The 16097-nt window shown below is 33.0% G+C and overlaps 1 protein-coding gene across 2 annotated transcripts in view; it reads right to left on the bottom strand.

Annotated features, from left to right (window-relative positions):
- KPNA5 (karyopherin subunit alpha 5) overlaps positions 1 to 16097 on the bottom strand; it is a 46152-nt gene that overhangs the window by 27761 nt on the left and 2294 nt on the right. Inside the window, exons 2-7 of one of the 2 annotated variants that reach the window (XM_008691179.2) lie at positions 12789 to 12922; positions 11278 to 11379; positions 11059 to 11158; positions 9984 to 10078; positions 6134 to 6265; positions 4339 to 4427 (exon numbers count right to left, since the gene is read on the bottom strand). In XM_008691179.2, coding sequence (XP_008689401.1) covers positions 4339 to 4427; positions 6134 to 6265; positions 9984 to 10078; positions 11059 to 11158; positions 11278 to 11379; positions 12789 to 12922 — 652 coding nt within the window. The remainder of the gene's footprint in view (positions 1 to 4338; positions 4428 to 6133; positions 6266 to 9983; positions 10079 to 11058; positions 11159 to 11277; positions 11380 to 12788; positions 12923 to 16097) is intronic. The other variant, XM_040627687.1, reaches the window with a different exon arrangement.

Raw genomic sequence — 16097 nt, 5'->3', positions numbered from 1 at the left:
CAAAGCCAAAGACATCACAAGTACAGACCAGTATTTCTAATAAATGCACATGGCAAAAATCTTCAACAGAATTCTAGGAAATTGAATCAAGCAACATATTAAAAGGGTTATATACTATGACCTAATGGAATTTACCCCAGGAAGGCAAAGATAATTCAATGTACAAATAATAAATAATATAATACATATTAACAGAATGAAGGGAAAAAGAACCCCAAAAACCATGTGATCCTGTCAACTGATGCAAAAAAAGCATTTAACAGAACCCNNNACTCTTTCATAATAAAAACACTCAACAAACTAGGAGTAGGAGCAAACTACCTCAACATGATAAAGAACATTTATGAAAAATTCACAGCTAACAACATACTCAATGGTGAGAGTAAAAGCTTTCACTCAAGATCAGAAACAAACAGAACAAACCTTCTTTTGCCCTGTTATGCAACACTGTACTAGAAGCTCTAGCCAGAGCAATTAGGTAGGAAAAGGAATAAAGGCATCCAAATTAGAAACCAGTAACTGAAACTATTACTATTCACAGATGACATGATCTTGGATAGAGAAATCCAACAAAATCCATAACAAAGCCCCACTAGTGCTAATAAATGAATTCAACAAAGGTGCAGGCTACAAGATTAAAACACAAAAGCCAACTGTATGTCTATACATTACCAATGAACAAGTCAAAAAAAATTTCATCTAAAATAGCATCAAAAAGAATAAAATACTTAGGAATAAATTTAACCAATTCTGTACACTGAAAACTAATTCATATGGAATTGCAAGGAGCCCTGAATAGCTAAAACAATCTTTTTTTTAAAGGATTTTTTAAAAAGATTTATTTATTTGAGAGAAAGAGAGACAGCACGCACAGCAGGGGGAGGGGCAGAAGGGGAAGGCGAGGGAGAGAGAGGGAAAGAATCTCAAGCAGACTCGCACTGAGCACACAGCCCGACACAAGGCTCGATTTCAAAACCCATGACATCATGACCTGAGCTGAAATCAAGAGTCGGACACTTAACTGACTGAGCTTCCCAGGCACCCTAATAGCTAAAACAATCTTGACCAAAAAAAGAAAACTGAAGGACTCACATGTTCTGATTTCAAAATTTACCACGAAGCTACTGTAATCAAAACAATATGGTACCATTCAATAAGGAAAGAATACTCTTTTCAACAAATTATGCTGTGATAAGCAAATGCCCTCGCATCATATAAAAAAATTAACTCAAAATGCATCAAAGATGCAAATGTAAGCGCTAAGACTATAAGACTCTTCGACGAAGGCTCTTTGATGAAAACATAAGGGCAAATATTCACGACCTTAGATTTGGCAATGGTTTCTCACATACAATACCAAAAGCATAAGCAACAAAAGGAAAAAAATATATAAATTGGATGTCATCAAAATTAAAAACTTTTGTGACTCAATGGACAATATCAAGAGTGAAGACAACCCAGAAAATGCAAAAAAAAAATTTGTAAATCATTAATCTGATAAGAATGTATTCAGAATATATGAAGAATTCTTACAACACAGCAACAAAGGACAAGTAACTGAATTAAAAATTATTCAAAAGACTTAACAGACATTTCTCCAAAGAAGATATAGACATAGCCAACAAACCTATGAAAAGATGTTCAATATAAATCAAAGCAAAATGAGATAACACCTCACACTTACTAGGGTGGCTTAAATCAGAATAACATATTAACAAGTGCTGATGAGAATGTGGGAAAAGTGAAACTCTCATACATTGCTGGTGGGAATGTAAAATGGTGCTGCTGCTATGGAAAATAGTTTGGTGGTTCCCAAAAAGTTAAAGATAGAGTTACCATATGACTCAGTAATTCTATTCATTGGTATATACCTAAAAAGAATTAAAAACTATTGTTCAAACAAAATCTTGTATATGAATGTTCAGAGGAATACTATGTAATCAACAGATGGAAAATAAATGACCATCAACTGATGAATGGGTGAATAAAATGTGGTACATCCATACAACAGAATGTTATTAGGCCTTAATAATGACGTACTGATACATGTTATAGTATAGATGAACCTTGAAAACAATATGCTCAGTGAAAGAAGCCAGATACAAAAGGTCACACAACATATGATTCCATTTATATGAAATATCCAGAATAGGCAAATCCATAGACAGCAGATTAGTGGTTTCCAAGAGCTGGGGCCAGGAGAAAATGGGACATGACAGCTTAATAGGTATTGGGGTTTCTGTTTGGAGTGTTAAAAGTTCTGGAACTAGACAGTGGTGATAGGTACAAAATACTGTTTAATGCCAGTGAACTGTGCATTTTAAAATAATTAAAATGATAAATTTTGTTATGTATATTTTACCATATACAAAAAAAATCTGCTCTACAGGTTTTCCTATAGTCTTTAAAGCCTCCTAAAACCATAACTCATTTAGAAATAAAATAATTACACTGACTTTCTGTATCAGGGGTTGAGAAACTTTTTCAGTAAATATTTTAGGCTTTGCAGGTGTTTCTTGGCAGCAACTGTTCAACTCTGCTGATGTAGCATGAAAGCAACCGTAGCATTAAGTGAGCAAAGGGGAGCGACTGTGTTCCAATAAAACTTAATTTACAAAACGGACGCAGGCCAGATTTGGCTTGAGGCCTATAGTTGGCCAAGGTGTGTTGTATACTACTCTTCTTTATCTGTATTAATGAGGTTATTATATAAATTAAAATCAAATTAAATTAAAATAACAAATGTGTCAGTATATGAAATCCACAGTAGTGGAAGATTTACATTTGCTGAGAGACTTACGTTTACTGCAAATCAAATGAAGTAGAATGAAACAAATTAAAATTCACTCAAACTGAATTGATAAAACCATATATTAATAGAAGTTGTGCATTTACTTAATAACTAAAATGTGAATTTCAATGTGAACAACAGGTAATCCATAATCTTAATAAAAGCCAGTAACTCTCTTCCTTTTGCCCAACTAAAGTGAGAGCATCTGGTAGCTAAGTTGACATAATTTCTTTTTTACTACTTTTCTCAATTTAATGAAACTTTCAAACTTTCTGTTTAAGCCTATTCATTTTCTGAAATTTATTATATTTATAACTGGCACTACATAGCTAGGTACTTTTTCTCCATTAGAGCTTTATTTTTTAGTTTGGTTTCTTTGGTCATGATTAAAAGCTCTTTAGAACATTTAAAGGAATTAGAACTAAGAAATGCTTACTTACTATTTCAGAAACCATGACCAACTTGCGATATTAACAAATAAGAAAATGAGACAAAAAGCAAAAGTAAAAGGAAACAAAGTGCTCGGTGAATCTATGAACTATATAATCAGGCCAGAAAAATCTCAAATTGAAAATTCAAGAAATACTTTTAATAATATGAATTTCAAAATAATTCTGATATTGAACTCTAAATCAGTATTTTCCGTTATAGCTCAGCTAAATTCTCACATACTTTGGAACATTAACTTTGAATAAGCCCAAAGTTAATGACATTATAGCAAGCGGTTCAGTGGCCTGCACATAGTTAAATATTCAATGTTAGTTGAGTGAAATGCTGTGAAATCACTCCGTCCGTGGAAAGTTATTCTCTCTAAAAGAATAAAATATCTTTTGCAAACTTCCTTTCAATTCTTCAGCTTGGAGAGGATGGCTAATACCACAGGAATGATAAAATTTTTCCTTTTTACCATCTCCTCCATTTTTTTCTTTTCACCACTTGCCAGTGGCATCTAGCCTAAAAAAAAAGATCCTCTTACTGAATGATAACCAAGATGAATAAAGGAATCTACATTCCTAATAATTTTATGTAATTTCTGTAAAGGTCCTTACATTATAGAGTAATTGCTTTTTTAAGAAGTATGTAAGGTATTTGAAAAAGAAACTACTAGATAACTCATTTAATTCTAATTCTGAAAGAAAAATCTCTTATGATATTTGTTCTCTGAACATTTCAACATCAAATATAAAAACTGATATCCTAAATACATCATCTGTTCATGTACTAAGGATTCCCTTCTTTAGTAAAACTTAAATTTTTATTGTACTAAAACTACTACATATCCTTAATTTTGTAGAATTATTATTTCAGCACAGTAAGCATCAAGTACACAATAAACACTGTTAAGTATGGCTTAAGAAAATATAAAAGACAGAAATGAGAAAATTGGAAATTTTTTTTTTGCTTTACTTACTTTTAAGCGATTGCTCTTGAAGATACCAAATTTATAAGCATCACTGAAGAACATAACTGTGCATGTAGAAATATAGTATAGAATATAGTTTTATTTTCTAAAACTAGTATTAATTTAATTGTGATGAAGTACTTACTCTAAAAGAGGTGGAAGTATCTCACAATTCAAAACAAAATCTCTGCATTCTGCATTGTCACCAGCAATATTACCAAGTGCCCAAACGGCCTTAGAAAAATGAGAAAAAAATACTGTTACAATATCTTAAATAAGATGCTCTCTCTTAAGAATGAGATTTTAGTACAAAATGAACAAAGTAATAGTTTCCAAGATGTTAAAGAAAAGCTAAAACATGCTAGCAGGACAGTAAAGAAAGTTAAAAAGTACCATTTACTAATATTTTTAACCAACTGAAGGATGGGGTATTAAAATTTTTTCATTACATACTAGTGAAATGTTTATTTTGTTCAACAAAGAGACAGTCTGTCTACTCCGAATCTACACGGAGAGACAAAATATAATTTAGTGAATTTTGCAATTACCTATACTAGAGGTTTGCTCCTATGCCAAGGAATCCACTCACTGAGAAGGGACTAATTTGTAAAAGAACGGAAGGAGAGACAAGATAAAGAAAAGTGAAGTCAAGCTACTACAAGAATTAGCTTGGATTGATCTCTGAAAATAAGTTTAGAATTAGTCCAGGTTCATTATAATTTTTTAAATAATTAAAGTAGAAGATCAAATTATTCACATTAAATTTCAATTAAGTAACAAATAATGCAAATGCAAATTATCATTTCATTATATTCTCACTTCAAATGTTTCAAATAAGTGCAAAAGTAGACACAAGTTACTTTTTTTAATTGGGAAAATTTTAACATTTAAAACATGAGTTAATATTTTCAACATCTACTCTAACCCTAGTTTATTTTCTATTTTTTAAGAAAAATCTTTTACAAGACAGGCGCCTTAACCAACTAAGCCACAGAGCCACCTTAAGAAAAATCTTATGAAGTACTGACATTTTTCACCCTGTGAAGTCTAATATTCTGTTGGTGGGGAAATTAGTATATATAACTTCTTTGGAGGTCAACATTGAAATACATAATAAAAACTTGAAAAATTTTTCTTTTACCAGGGTTAAGTCATTTTTCCTAATGAAATAATCAAGATACACATAGATTGATAATGATGTTCATCGTAATATTAATAAGCTAGAAATAACTCTAATAAATAATAAGAGGAAAAGATAACAAATTATCATTCATACCTGACTAGATAATGAGTAATCAGTAAAAGTTTCTTGGAAGAATAATTAATGCCATTAGAAAAGGCTCCCAATATTAATTAAGTGGGGGGAGGGGGAAAGTGTGTGTGTGTATATACACACACATGTATATATATATATAACTAAACAGATGAATAGAATGGTAGAGCAACAGATCAATTTGCCATAAGAATAGTTCAAAACAAAAATACCAAAACATTTTATTTTCTTTCGTTGGTACAAAGTATATGTGATTAAATTTTCCCTCTTATAACAACTCTGAGAATTTATAATGTCTATTATAAACAGTTCCATTAAAAATAATGTGATATTTTAAAAAGAAACAACAAAATAATATATGTACATGCAAAGAATAAGGAGTCAGACCAGCCCAGGTTTAAAACTTGGTTCAGCCATTCACTGTGACTTTGGGTAAATTACTAACTTTTCTGAGTCTCAGTATGCTCTTTAAAAGCAGGAGTAGTAATTTCTGATATCTGAGATCACACTTACAGAGAACCCAGGATTATGCCTGAGACAGTTCATTCTGGCTTCCTTCTAATCTGACACGGAAGAGAAATTAATATTTTAATAAATGTAATGCACATGCAACTCTCAAGAGAACATTAAAATCTAGTAAATATAACCATTCTAATTAGAAACATACCTGCTCTTGCACATCTTCATGCTCTGAATTAAGAAGTTTGATAAAAATTGGAACAGCCCCAGTTTCAATCACTACCTTGGTATGCAGAAAAGTTCCAGATGCTATATTAGTTAATGCCCATGCAGCTTCAAACTAAGGAAAAACAAAGGTAGAATAAATGAAAGTATCAAAGAAATGTTAGAAAGAAAGGGAAGAATAGCAGGAGTAAAGTTAGTTGTATAAGCCTGAAAGACTGATTTATGATTAATAAGATTAATCATATTTCATAAATAAAAACCCTCAGTTTTTTCAGAGGGGAGGGGGGTGGGGGAATGGGATAGACCGGTGATGGGTAGTAAGGAGGGCACGTATTGCATGGTGCACTGGGTGTTATACACAACTAATGAATCATCGAGCCTTACATCGGAAACCGGGGATGTACTGTATGGTGACTAACATAATATAATAAAAAATCATAAAAAAAAAAAAAAAAAAAAAAAAAAAACTAGGAAGATCGGTAGGGGAAGAAAGGGATAAAGAAAGGTGGGGTAATCAGAAGGGGGAATGAAGCATGACAGACTATGGACTCTGAGAAACAAACTGAGGGCTTCAGAGGGGAGGGGGGTGGGGGAATGAGGTAGACTGGTGATGGGTAGTAAGGAGGGCACATATTGCATGGTGCACTGGGTGTTATATGCAACTAATGAATCATCGAACTTTACATCAGAAACCAGGGATGTACTGTATGGTGACTAGCATAATATAATAAAAAAAAATTAAAAAAAAAAGAAATTCAGAATGAAGTAAACTAGAAAAAAAAAAAAAAAGAAATCCTTCTGCAAACTCCAAAAAAAAAAAAAAAACCCTCAGTTTTAAAAAAAGGACTCAATTTGGAAAAATAAAAACTGAGAAGCATATAATGAAACTTTTCAAAATCATGAACAATAAATGAACACCTCTGAAATTATATTTCACAGAACTCCTAATGCTTACTATTTAGAGAGCCAGGTGTCCTAAAGCAAGCAGTTCAAAAATAAATGAGACACTACTTAATAGAGCAATAGTACATTAATGGAACCTAGAATCCTAAAAGGTACTTTTGTTTCCTTGGGGATGAATCATCTAGTTTCAGCCTCCTCATTTAAGAAATTAAGAAAATTAGAAGTCCAGAGACTTAGATGATCTGCTCAAAGTCAAAGAGTTCACTATTAGCAGAGCCACAGGCAGGACTTGTATTCCTGTAAGCAGCAGAACCTCTGAAAAGTCACTCATATCAATTCTACTTAAATTTAGATATATCTAAATATGATGGATTTGTAACAGAAGAAACAGAAAATTCAACCCATGGCTCCCAAACAATAACTAGCAAATTACTGAAAATGATCTACGAATCCACAGGCAAACTAAGGAGTGACTATAACTTTAAAAATATTTGGTACAGACAACTTTTCACATGAAAGGTACATATCACTATGATTAATAAAATAAAAACACATCCAAAAGCATTACTGAAAGGCACGAAAAGCAGTTACTATTATGTGTAAGACTAAATTTTTAAGGGAGGAATTTATGTTGAAAAAAAAGAAAAAGACCATAGTACTAACCAATTATAAAGAAACAAACTAAAGGACAATTAAAAGGTTACACCATAAAATTCTCCTAGGTATCCCCAGGAGAAAGCATTAGAGAAGAGTGGTGAATTCACAAGCTGACAAAACATAATTAACAATAAAAGGAGTGATATGAGTAAGTGGGGAACTGCAGCAAACTAGAGAACATGACTATGATTTTTCTAAAAAGAAAGGAAAAAAAAGAAGTAACTTTCTAAAAAGCAGGGGGCACAACTCCTATTCAGCCCCACTAGATCTTTACTGTGTGGCAGTAATGCCAACTCCTCTGATTTGTCAACAGAAGCCAAAAATCTAGATTTTCATATGAATTTCTCCAATATTTTAAAGGCCAATATCTAATTCACATTTTTAAAACATATGCAGGACAAACAAAACTTGTTTGTAGGCCAATATGGCCTGTAGGCCCCCAGTTGGAGACCTCTTTGACAGACCAAATCTGAACTAGCATCTTTCATATGAACGTGGGTAATACGGCAATGCTATAGTTATCCCAAGACCACACTGTTGAATTTCATTAAGTTTTAACTGCAGTGATTAATAAATGCCGAAGTCCCCAATGTTCTTCTTGAATACTCTATGCTTTTTGCACATGCTGTTCTCACAACTGATATTAATTTTCCTTTCTTCAGGTTCATCCTGAAAAGGTTCATCCTCACAACTAGCCACATAATACTACATTTGTGAAGTCTTCTTCAACTTCCCCTACACAGATGAGTTATTACACTGTCTGTGCTCCTAAAGCACTTTGTTTATAGTTCTGTTACAGCACTAAGCATGCTATGGCATCACAGATCTGTTTACGTTTGTCTTCCCCACAGAGTGAAGAATTTCTGCAGAGAGGGACAATATTTTAATTTTGTAAAATAATACCTTATACACAATGTATGGCTTAAACTAACACTCAATTTTATTTATTCATATTTACTAATTTCCTCTTTCATTCATTTAGAATTAAGAAGCCAAATAATAAACTAAATATCAGGAGGCTTGGGTTTTAGTCTGAACTTGAGGCTTAAATATAAAGCAAATGGACCAGAAGTCATGACCTCTAGTCCTTACAGAGCTAACACCTAAGGACTTTGAAAACTAATGGACAGTATTATTATATATAACACAAAGTGGCTTTTTCCTGACATCCTTATTGTAAACACTCTCAAAATTTTTCAGCATAAAATTTATGATAGGTAATATTCACGTATGCAACACATTCCTTTGCTTATTATCTAAAATGTGAGGAGCTTTCCCAAATTACTCAATTAACTGCAACACTATTCTAAGTTGTAATTTCAACAACTATTACCCAAATACCAGTAACAATCTTTCATTACTGACAATAGCGCTGATAAACTAGGTGTAGGTCTTGTGTAATTCCTGATAGATGTAACTCCACACTGTATTCCTACTTAAGAATATATATGGCAATGAAATCAGGAAAAGCAATCTTTCTTAAAAAAACAGTAAAATATTTACAAACTTCAGTAATTTACTATTAGCAGCCAATTATTTGGAAGACATATTACAACAGTCACTGCAGTATAACTGAGAAGCAATGCTCATTTCGACAAACCTAACTTTGGTCACATTTTTAGTAGATTTTACTGATTTCACTTTTTTTAAAAAAAAGAGCTAATCAATCAGATAAAAATGTTTTAAAAGGTAAAAGAGTTTATACTAAAAAGTTACAACCCTAATTAGCTGAGAGCCGAAAAAAAAACGTACCCATTAACATTTTAATTTGAGGTTTTTGTATTTTTTTTTTAAAGATTTTATTTATTTGACAGAGAGAGACAGCCAGCGAGAGAGGGAACACAAGCAGGGGGAGTGGGAGAGGAAGAAGCAGGCTCCCAGCAGAAGAGCCTGATGCGGGGTTCGATCCCAGAACACCAGGATCACGCCCTGAGCCGAAGGCAGACGCTTAACGACTGCGTCACCCAGGCGCCCCTAATTTGAGGTTTTCTAAAACGAAAAAGTTATTAAAAGTTGACAACTACAAAATTTTTATTAACATTACAAATGATTTTATATGGTTTTCTCAAAATCGTTTTAATGAAATAACAGTCCCTAGAAAAAACTAGCATCGCAAACATGACTAAGGCAAGACAGGTGGTACTACCTTTTCCTTTAATTGCCAAGTATTTCCTGAATGCTTATAATATATTTAGTATTGTAGAATTTCACTAGAAAATTTAATTATATGTTATTTCTGGAAACAGATTAAGAAAGAAAACTTTAGAACGCACCTGTAAAGTACAATTTTCATTTCTTTCAAGAAATTTCACAAATCTCTGTACAACTCCTGGTTTCTGTATAACCTGATCAATTGGTGGATTAGGTTCTAAAAATTAAAAAAGAATTAAGTCATTACACAGACACAAAAAGACAATAACCTGGTCCCTCTGTCAATTAACAAGATGCCCGAAATAACTCTTTCCTAGGTTTCACTGACCAAATTTAAAAGCCTTAGGTGCATTTAACTGAAGTAAATAAATGTTCTCATAATTGCAATGTTTACTGGAAAGCAAATTCTTTTTCATTAATCATAGTAAGAAAAATTAGTAAATATTTCCTACACAAATATTTAAATATTGTAAGTTGAAGGCTATTTAGAAGGTCATCTTGACAACATGGAGTATTTCCGTCTAATACACAAAACACCAACTGACCCCCTAATCCTATATAAGCATACCCCACTTTCCAGGGATGTCGCCTTCCCTATCAACCATTATCTAATGGTTCTCAGCCAAATGATATTCTATGCTGTCAGCGTACCATTCATTATTCACAGAAATGCTATTGGACTGTAGGATTCTTCATAAATTTTCATAAAATGCAGAGGGCTTTTGAGGATCATAAAATCTCTAGGAAATTTTAAAACAAAGATATTCAAAATTAAAACCAAGATATTTCAGCTACTGGCAATCTAAGTATCAACAACTCTTCCTTCTCCCTTGGCTTCAACAAAAAGTATGCTCTTGCGGTTCTCCAGGAACTTCTCTGTTAGTGTTCCCTATTTATGTAACAAAAAGGATAAAAAAGACTTCCTTTAGGGTTCCCTGGCTGGCTCAGTCAGTAGAGCATGTGACTCTTGATCTCAGGGTTGTGAGTTCAAGCCCCACATTGGACATGGAGCCTACTTAAAATAAATAAATAAATAAACTTTATAAAAAATAGATCTTACTTACAAGTATATTTTAAAGAAAAATTAAGACCTACTGACTTACTGACAATGAAAGTGTCTTAAAATAAAAAATACCTAATAAATCTCTATTATAGAATCTTTTAATATCAAATAAGCATATTGAAAATAATTCTTGCCTTTAGAAAGCAGCTTTCTAAATTTCTGTGTTGCTGTTAGCTGTTGATCAGCATTGTTAGAAAAAATCATCTGAACCATATCTGTGGTGATAACTTCCTCCTAAAACATAGAAAATATAATTCATCATTTAAATATTTTACGTGAATAATTGTTGCTATACCCTCTATCTCTGAAACATTGTTGAAGTATAATTTGAAATACGCTTTTGTAATATCTACCTCTGGAATGGGTACAGTGGAACTGATATCCGGATCCTGGATAGGACTTTCTAGCATAGATTCATCATTTCTGGGCAAAGAGACATTTCTGCGTTTGAACAACTGTAATAAAGAGAAATCACTTTATCCACTGGGCTTTCCATAAAACACTGAATTCCCATAGAATTATACTTTTCATTTAAGTGAACAAAACAAACTGATCATTTAAAATTCTAAATATTTAGTATTTCTCAATCACTATTCCATGAAGACCTAAATTATCTTTGAGAAGTTAAACTCTCCTGGCTTGGTTAGCTCTTACCTGCAGACTGCTTTGGGTCATTCTTAATCTCAGGTCTTTTACCCATGGCCGGCCTCATAGGTGGAGTACACATTTATGTTTTATAGCATTTGGAAAAGCACATATGCTCACACTGGTATATGTCTAAGATGTCTAAGATGTCTAAGAATTTTTCCAAGAAAATCTTCATTAAAAAGCAAATTAGTTACATGGGAGAAATATTGTAGTATATTAACAAACTCATATCAGATTAATAAGGAATAGAGAACAACTCTGAGGAAATATGGCCCTATCCTTTTTATTTCAGGAATGAATAAAAATAAAAATAAAAAAAAGGAATGAAGCATAGTGAGGTCACTGAGGGAGATTTATGGATACATTTCCTATATCAAAATAGAAAAGAAAAAAATCTGGTATATTCTTTTTGATAGCTAAAGAAATACTGTTCTTCAACCTGTATACAGTTCTTTCTAATCATTCATTCAACAGATTTTTTTTTGAGTCCCTACTATAATAAAATAAGGACTGTGCTAGATACTATAGATAGGGAGATGACAAATCATATTTCTAAAACAGGCCTTTCTCTACTTTTATCATTTATCCTTTATCCTTTCTACACCTTAGTTTTTAATTCATGCTGTGAGGACTATACCCTCTTAATTATAAATACTTCTAAATTTGAGCATGTCTTGGAGTGAAAAATGTTGAGATGCACTCTTTTAAACAATTTTTCTATTCCTTATGTCACATATACAAAGTTCAAAATGGAGAAGGCTAAGAGAGCTAGCTGGCTGATGAGACTATAGAAGGAATAGTATGAGTAGCATAGGAAGAGGACTGTAATTAACTTAGGAGCAAGACCTATGAAAACCACAAAGCAACAAATGAATACGATGTTTTTGGGGGGAGGAAATTTTACAATGACAAAGGGAAGTGATCTAAATAGGTTCAAGAGTAAAAATTTCTTAAAACTGGGATAAAATATAATTAACATAAAAGATCTATCAATAAAACAGAAAAGCTGTTCCTCTCAGTGATTAAAAATAGAACAGGATTCTGATTCATGAATTATTCCTGGAGTCTAATAAAGAATAGATTTATTTATATTCAATTTCTTAAAAACACTTTTTCATTTTAAGTTATCTAAAAATAAGCAGTAATAATGTAACTTCTAAAATCTATATAATGATGTTTCTGTGTTAAACAGATTTAAATATTTTAAAACACCTACCTGTTCTTCCCTTTTTTGTTTTCGAAGCTGTATTCCTTCTTCTTCTCTTCGTCTACGCATCTCTTGGGGATTTAGGGCTTTATTCTTGTAACTTTTCATTCTATAGTTATCTTTCCCTGGACTAGCCATGGCATCTTAAGGTTAGGAGAGAAGAAAACAGATACTGATAATTCTCAAAACAACATGAGATGTTTATTAGGAGAACTAAGTTCACGCTTACTGCTTAAATAGACTAACAAAATCAATTCTGAAAAGTATGTACAAAGATACATTCCCTCATTCCCATATCAAAATTAGAGCAAAGTGACCAAACATTTTTGGACTAAACTATCAAACAAATAATAGATTTTGGTCTAAACACAGATAAAGTCATTACCCTAACTTCACTGATTTTAAGAGGCACTGCCCAATGCCTGGTGTTTTCACCTTTCTGAAGTGGGATGCATCTTAAAATCACTGTCAGCCAGGATATACTCAATCATGAAATAGCTGGGTAAAAAACTTCTAAATTACAGCTCCTGGCAAGATCAAAAGATAGCCAGAATGAAGTATCTTATTTTCAATGGAATTTGGTATTAGACTTCAATAAGCATCCCTCAAATATTTTGGGGGGTCTGGCTTCTTTCACTTACTTAAGGTGCTGTCTTCATAAGTAAGGTTGCATGGGTCATGACTTCAGTCAGGACTGCAATACTAATTTGCAAATGAGGGTATAATTACTTCTTTTAAAATAGTGAAATCCTTGTATACTTTATTTTTAAGTAGTTTTATTATAAATGTATTTGAAAAGTTAACATTTATATAAACATATTCTTACAAGTACATTTATAATATTTTACATAACATTTTACATTTAAAATAATATAATTTTACTTTTAGAAACCAGAGAGAATGTTGTGATCAATTAACACTTACGAAGTAAACAGAAGAAAAGGAAAGGCTGGCATTTATCTGCCACCTCTGATGTTGAAGATAGACTAATGAACTGGCAAATTACACTCTAAGTAGAAAAGTACACTAAAACATATGCATTAAATCCCGTGAGAGCACAGAAGACACAGTAACTAACTGTGTCTTAGGGAGCTCTGACAGTTGAGCAAAAATTTGTCAGGGAAGAGGGTGAAAAGGAAAAATCGGGAAGGAATAAGCATTTCAAGCAGAGGGAATATATGCAAAGGCAAAGAGCTCTTGCAGAAGACTGGAATAAACACAAAACAGTAAGAGATTAAATGTGCCTAAACAAGAAGACTTGTGGGAGAAAGGGCAGGAGATAAAGCTAGAAAGGTAACTAAGAACACATATGGTTCCTGCAATCAGGCTGAGAAATTTGGACTTGACCTAATAACAATTTAAAAAATTAAAGAGAAGATTGTTTCGAACTTTGATGATGAAGACCTGAACTAAATTAAATTAGCAGCTACACTGGAAATGGAGAAGACTGGCTGATTTCAGAAACATTGCAGAAATTGATTGAATAAGAATTAGAGACCAAATAAATGTAAGGAATGTGTGGAGAAGAAAAAAAAGTAGTTTAGGATAACTCCATGGTTTTTAGCTTGATCTATTTCAGTTCGGCAACAAAATAAGCCAAGACAGGGAATAAAGATGGAGTATCAGAGAGATGGTTTTGTCTGATTGCTTGTTTTTGAGATGAAAACAGTGAATTGCTTTATTTTTTTTAAAGATTTTATTTATTTGTCAGAGAGAGAGAGGAAAAGAGAGAGAGCAAGGCAGGCAGAGGGAGAAGCGGGCCCCCTGCTAAGCAATGAGCCCGATGCGGGACTTGATCCCAGGACCCTGGGATCATGAGCTGAGCATAAGGCAGATGCTTAACCGACTTAGCCATCCAGGCGTCCCCATTTTTAAATTTATATACAGAAAAAAAAATCACTCTTTTGTTATAAAGTTCTATGAATATGACAAATGCACAGGCATAAAACTATCACAATCAAGATACAGAACAGCTCCATGCCCCCTAAAAAAACCTGGTCATGCTGCTCCTATTAACCCCTCTCCCACCCTTAATACCTGGTAACCACTGATTGGTTCTCTATCTTCACAGTTCTAACTTTTCCTGAATTTCACATAAATGGAATAATAACAGTATATAGTCTTAAATTGGCTTGTTTTATTTAGCATAGTGTATTTGTGAGACCCATACTGTTGGCATATATTGATAATTTATTCCTTCTTATTGTTGAGTAGTAATCTATTGCATAGATATTCCACAGTTTATCCATTCATTAGTTGAAGGACATTTAGGTTGTTTCCAGTTTAGTGCAGTTATGAATAAATCTGTTATAATATTCACATACAGGTTTTTGTGTAAATATAAGTTTTCATTTGTCTCGGGTAAATATTTAGAAGTAGGACTGATGGATAATATGGCAACTGTATGCTTCACATTTTATAAAGAACTGCCAAACTGCAAAGTATTCCGTCAGCAATGTATAAGACTTCCTGTTGCTCTATGCTCTGTCTACACTTAGTATTGTCAGATTTTGTTGGTAATTGTAGCCATTCTAATAGATGTATAGTAACTTTCATTTTAAACGTGTTATATTTATATAATACTTAGGGCACATACAGGAGATTAAGACCTATAGATGGTTAAAAGTATGGGTCAAGGGGAGCCTGGGTGGCTCAGTAGATTAAGCATCTGCCTTTGGCTTGGGTTATGATCCCAGGGTCCTGGGATGGAGCCCCGCATCAGGGCAGGGAGCCTGCTTCTCCCTCTCCCTCTGCCTGCCACTCCCCCTGCTGTTGCTTGCTCTCTCTGTCAAATAAAATAAATAAAATCTTAAAAAAAAGAAAAAGTATGGGTCAAAACTCAGGAAGAGTCCTAATAGATCATTCAAGATCATGCAGAGCTATAAAAGAAAGATAGCCAAGGGAGAAATCCTGAGAATGTTTGTTTACCTTTGAGTGGGAAAAGGAAGAGCCAAGGAAACCAAAAAGAAATAGGTCAGAGAATCAGAAGAGTCATGAAAGAGAAAGGAATTCAAAAATTCAAAGGAGTATTTCATTTGCAGTAGCACTAAAAACAAGCCACTCAATTTATTCATTCATTGTTTCATCCAGCAAATAAATATAAGTGCCTACAATAAGCCAAGTACCACATGGGGCATAAGATCTGATTATTAGGTCCCTGGTAAAGATTAGGGAGAAAAATTTCAATAGTGGTGAAGCTAAAAGTAGAATAGGCTGAACACTTCAGAATGATTTAAAAAGTACTTTGTGTCTTTGAACCAAACACCTGTACATTCTAGCAATTAAAGTATATTTATAATCGACCAAAATCCTTCCTTA

This window comes from Ursus maritimus, unplaced genomic scaffold (assembly GCF_017311325.1).
Source record: "Ursus maritimus isolate PB19 unplaced genomic scaffold, ASM1731132v1 scaffold_13, whole genome shotgun sequence".
In the NCBI taxonomy this organism is placed as follows: Eukaryota; Metazoa; Chordata; class Mammalia; order Carnivora; family Ursidae; genus Ursus; species Ursus maritimus.
This window is presented reverse-complemented; position numbering and strand designations above follow the sequence as displayed.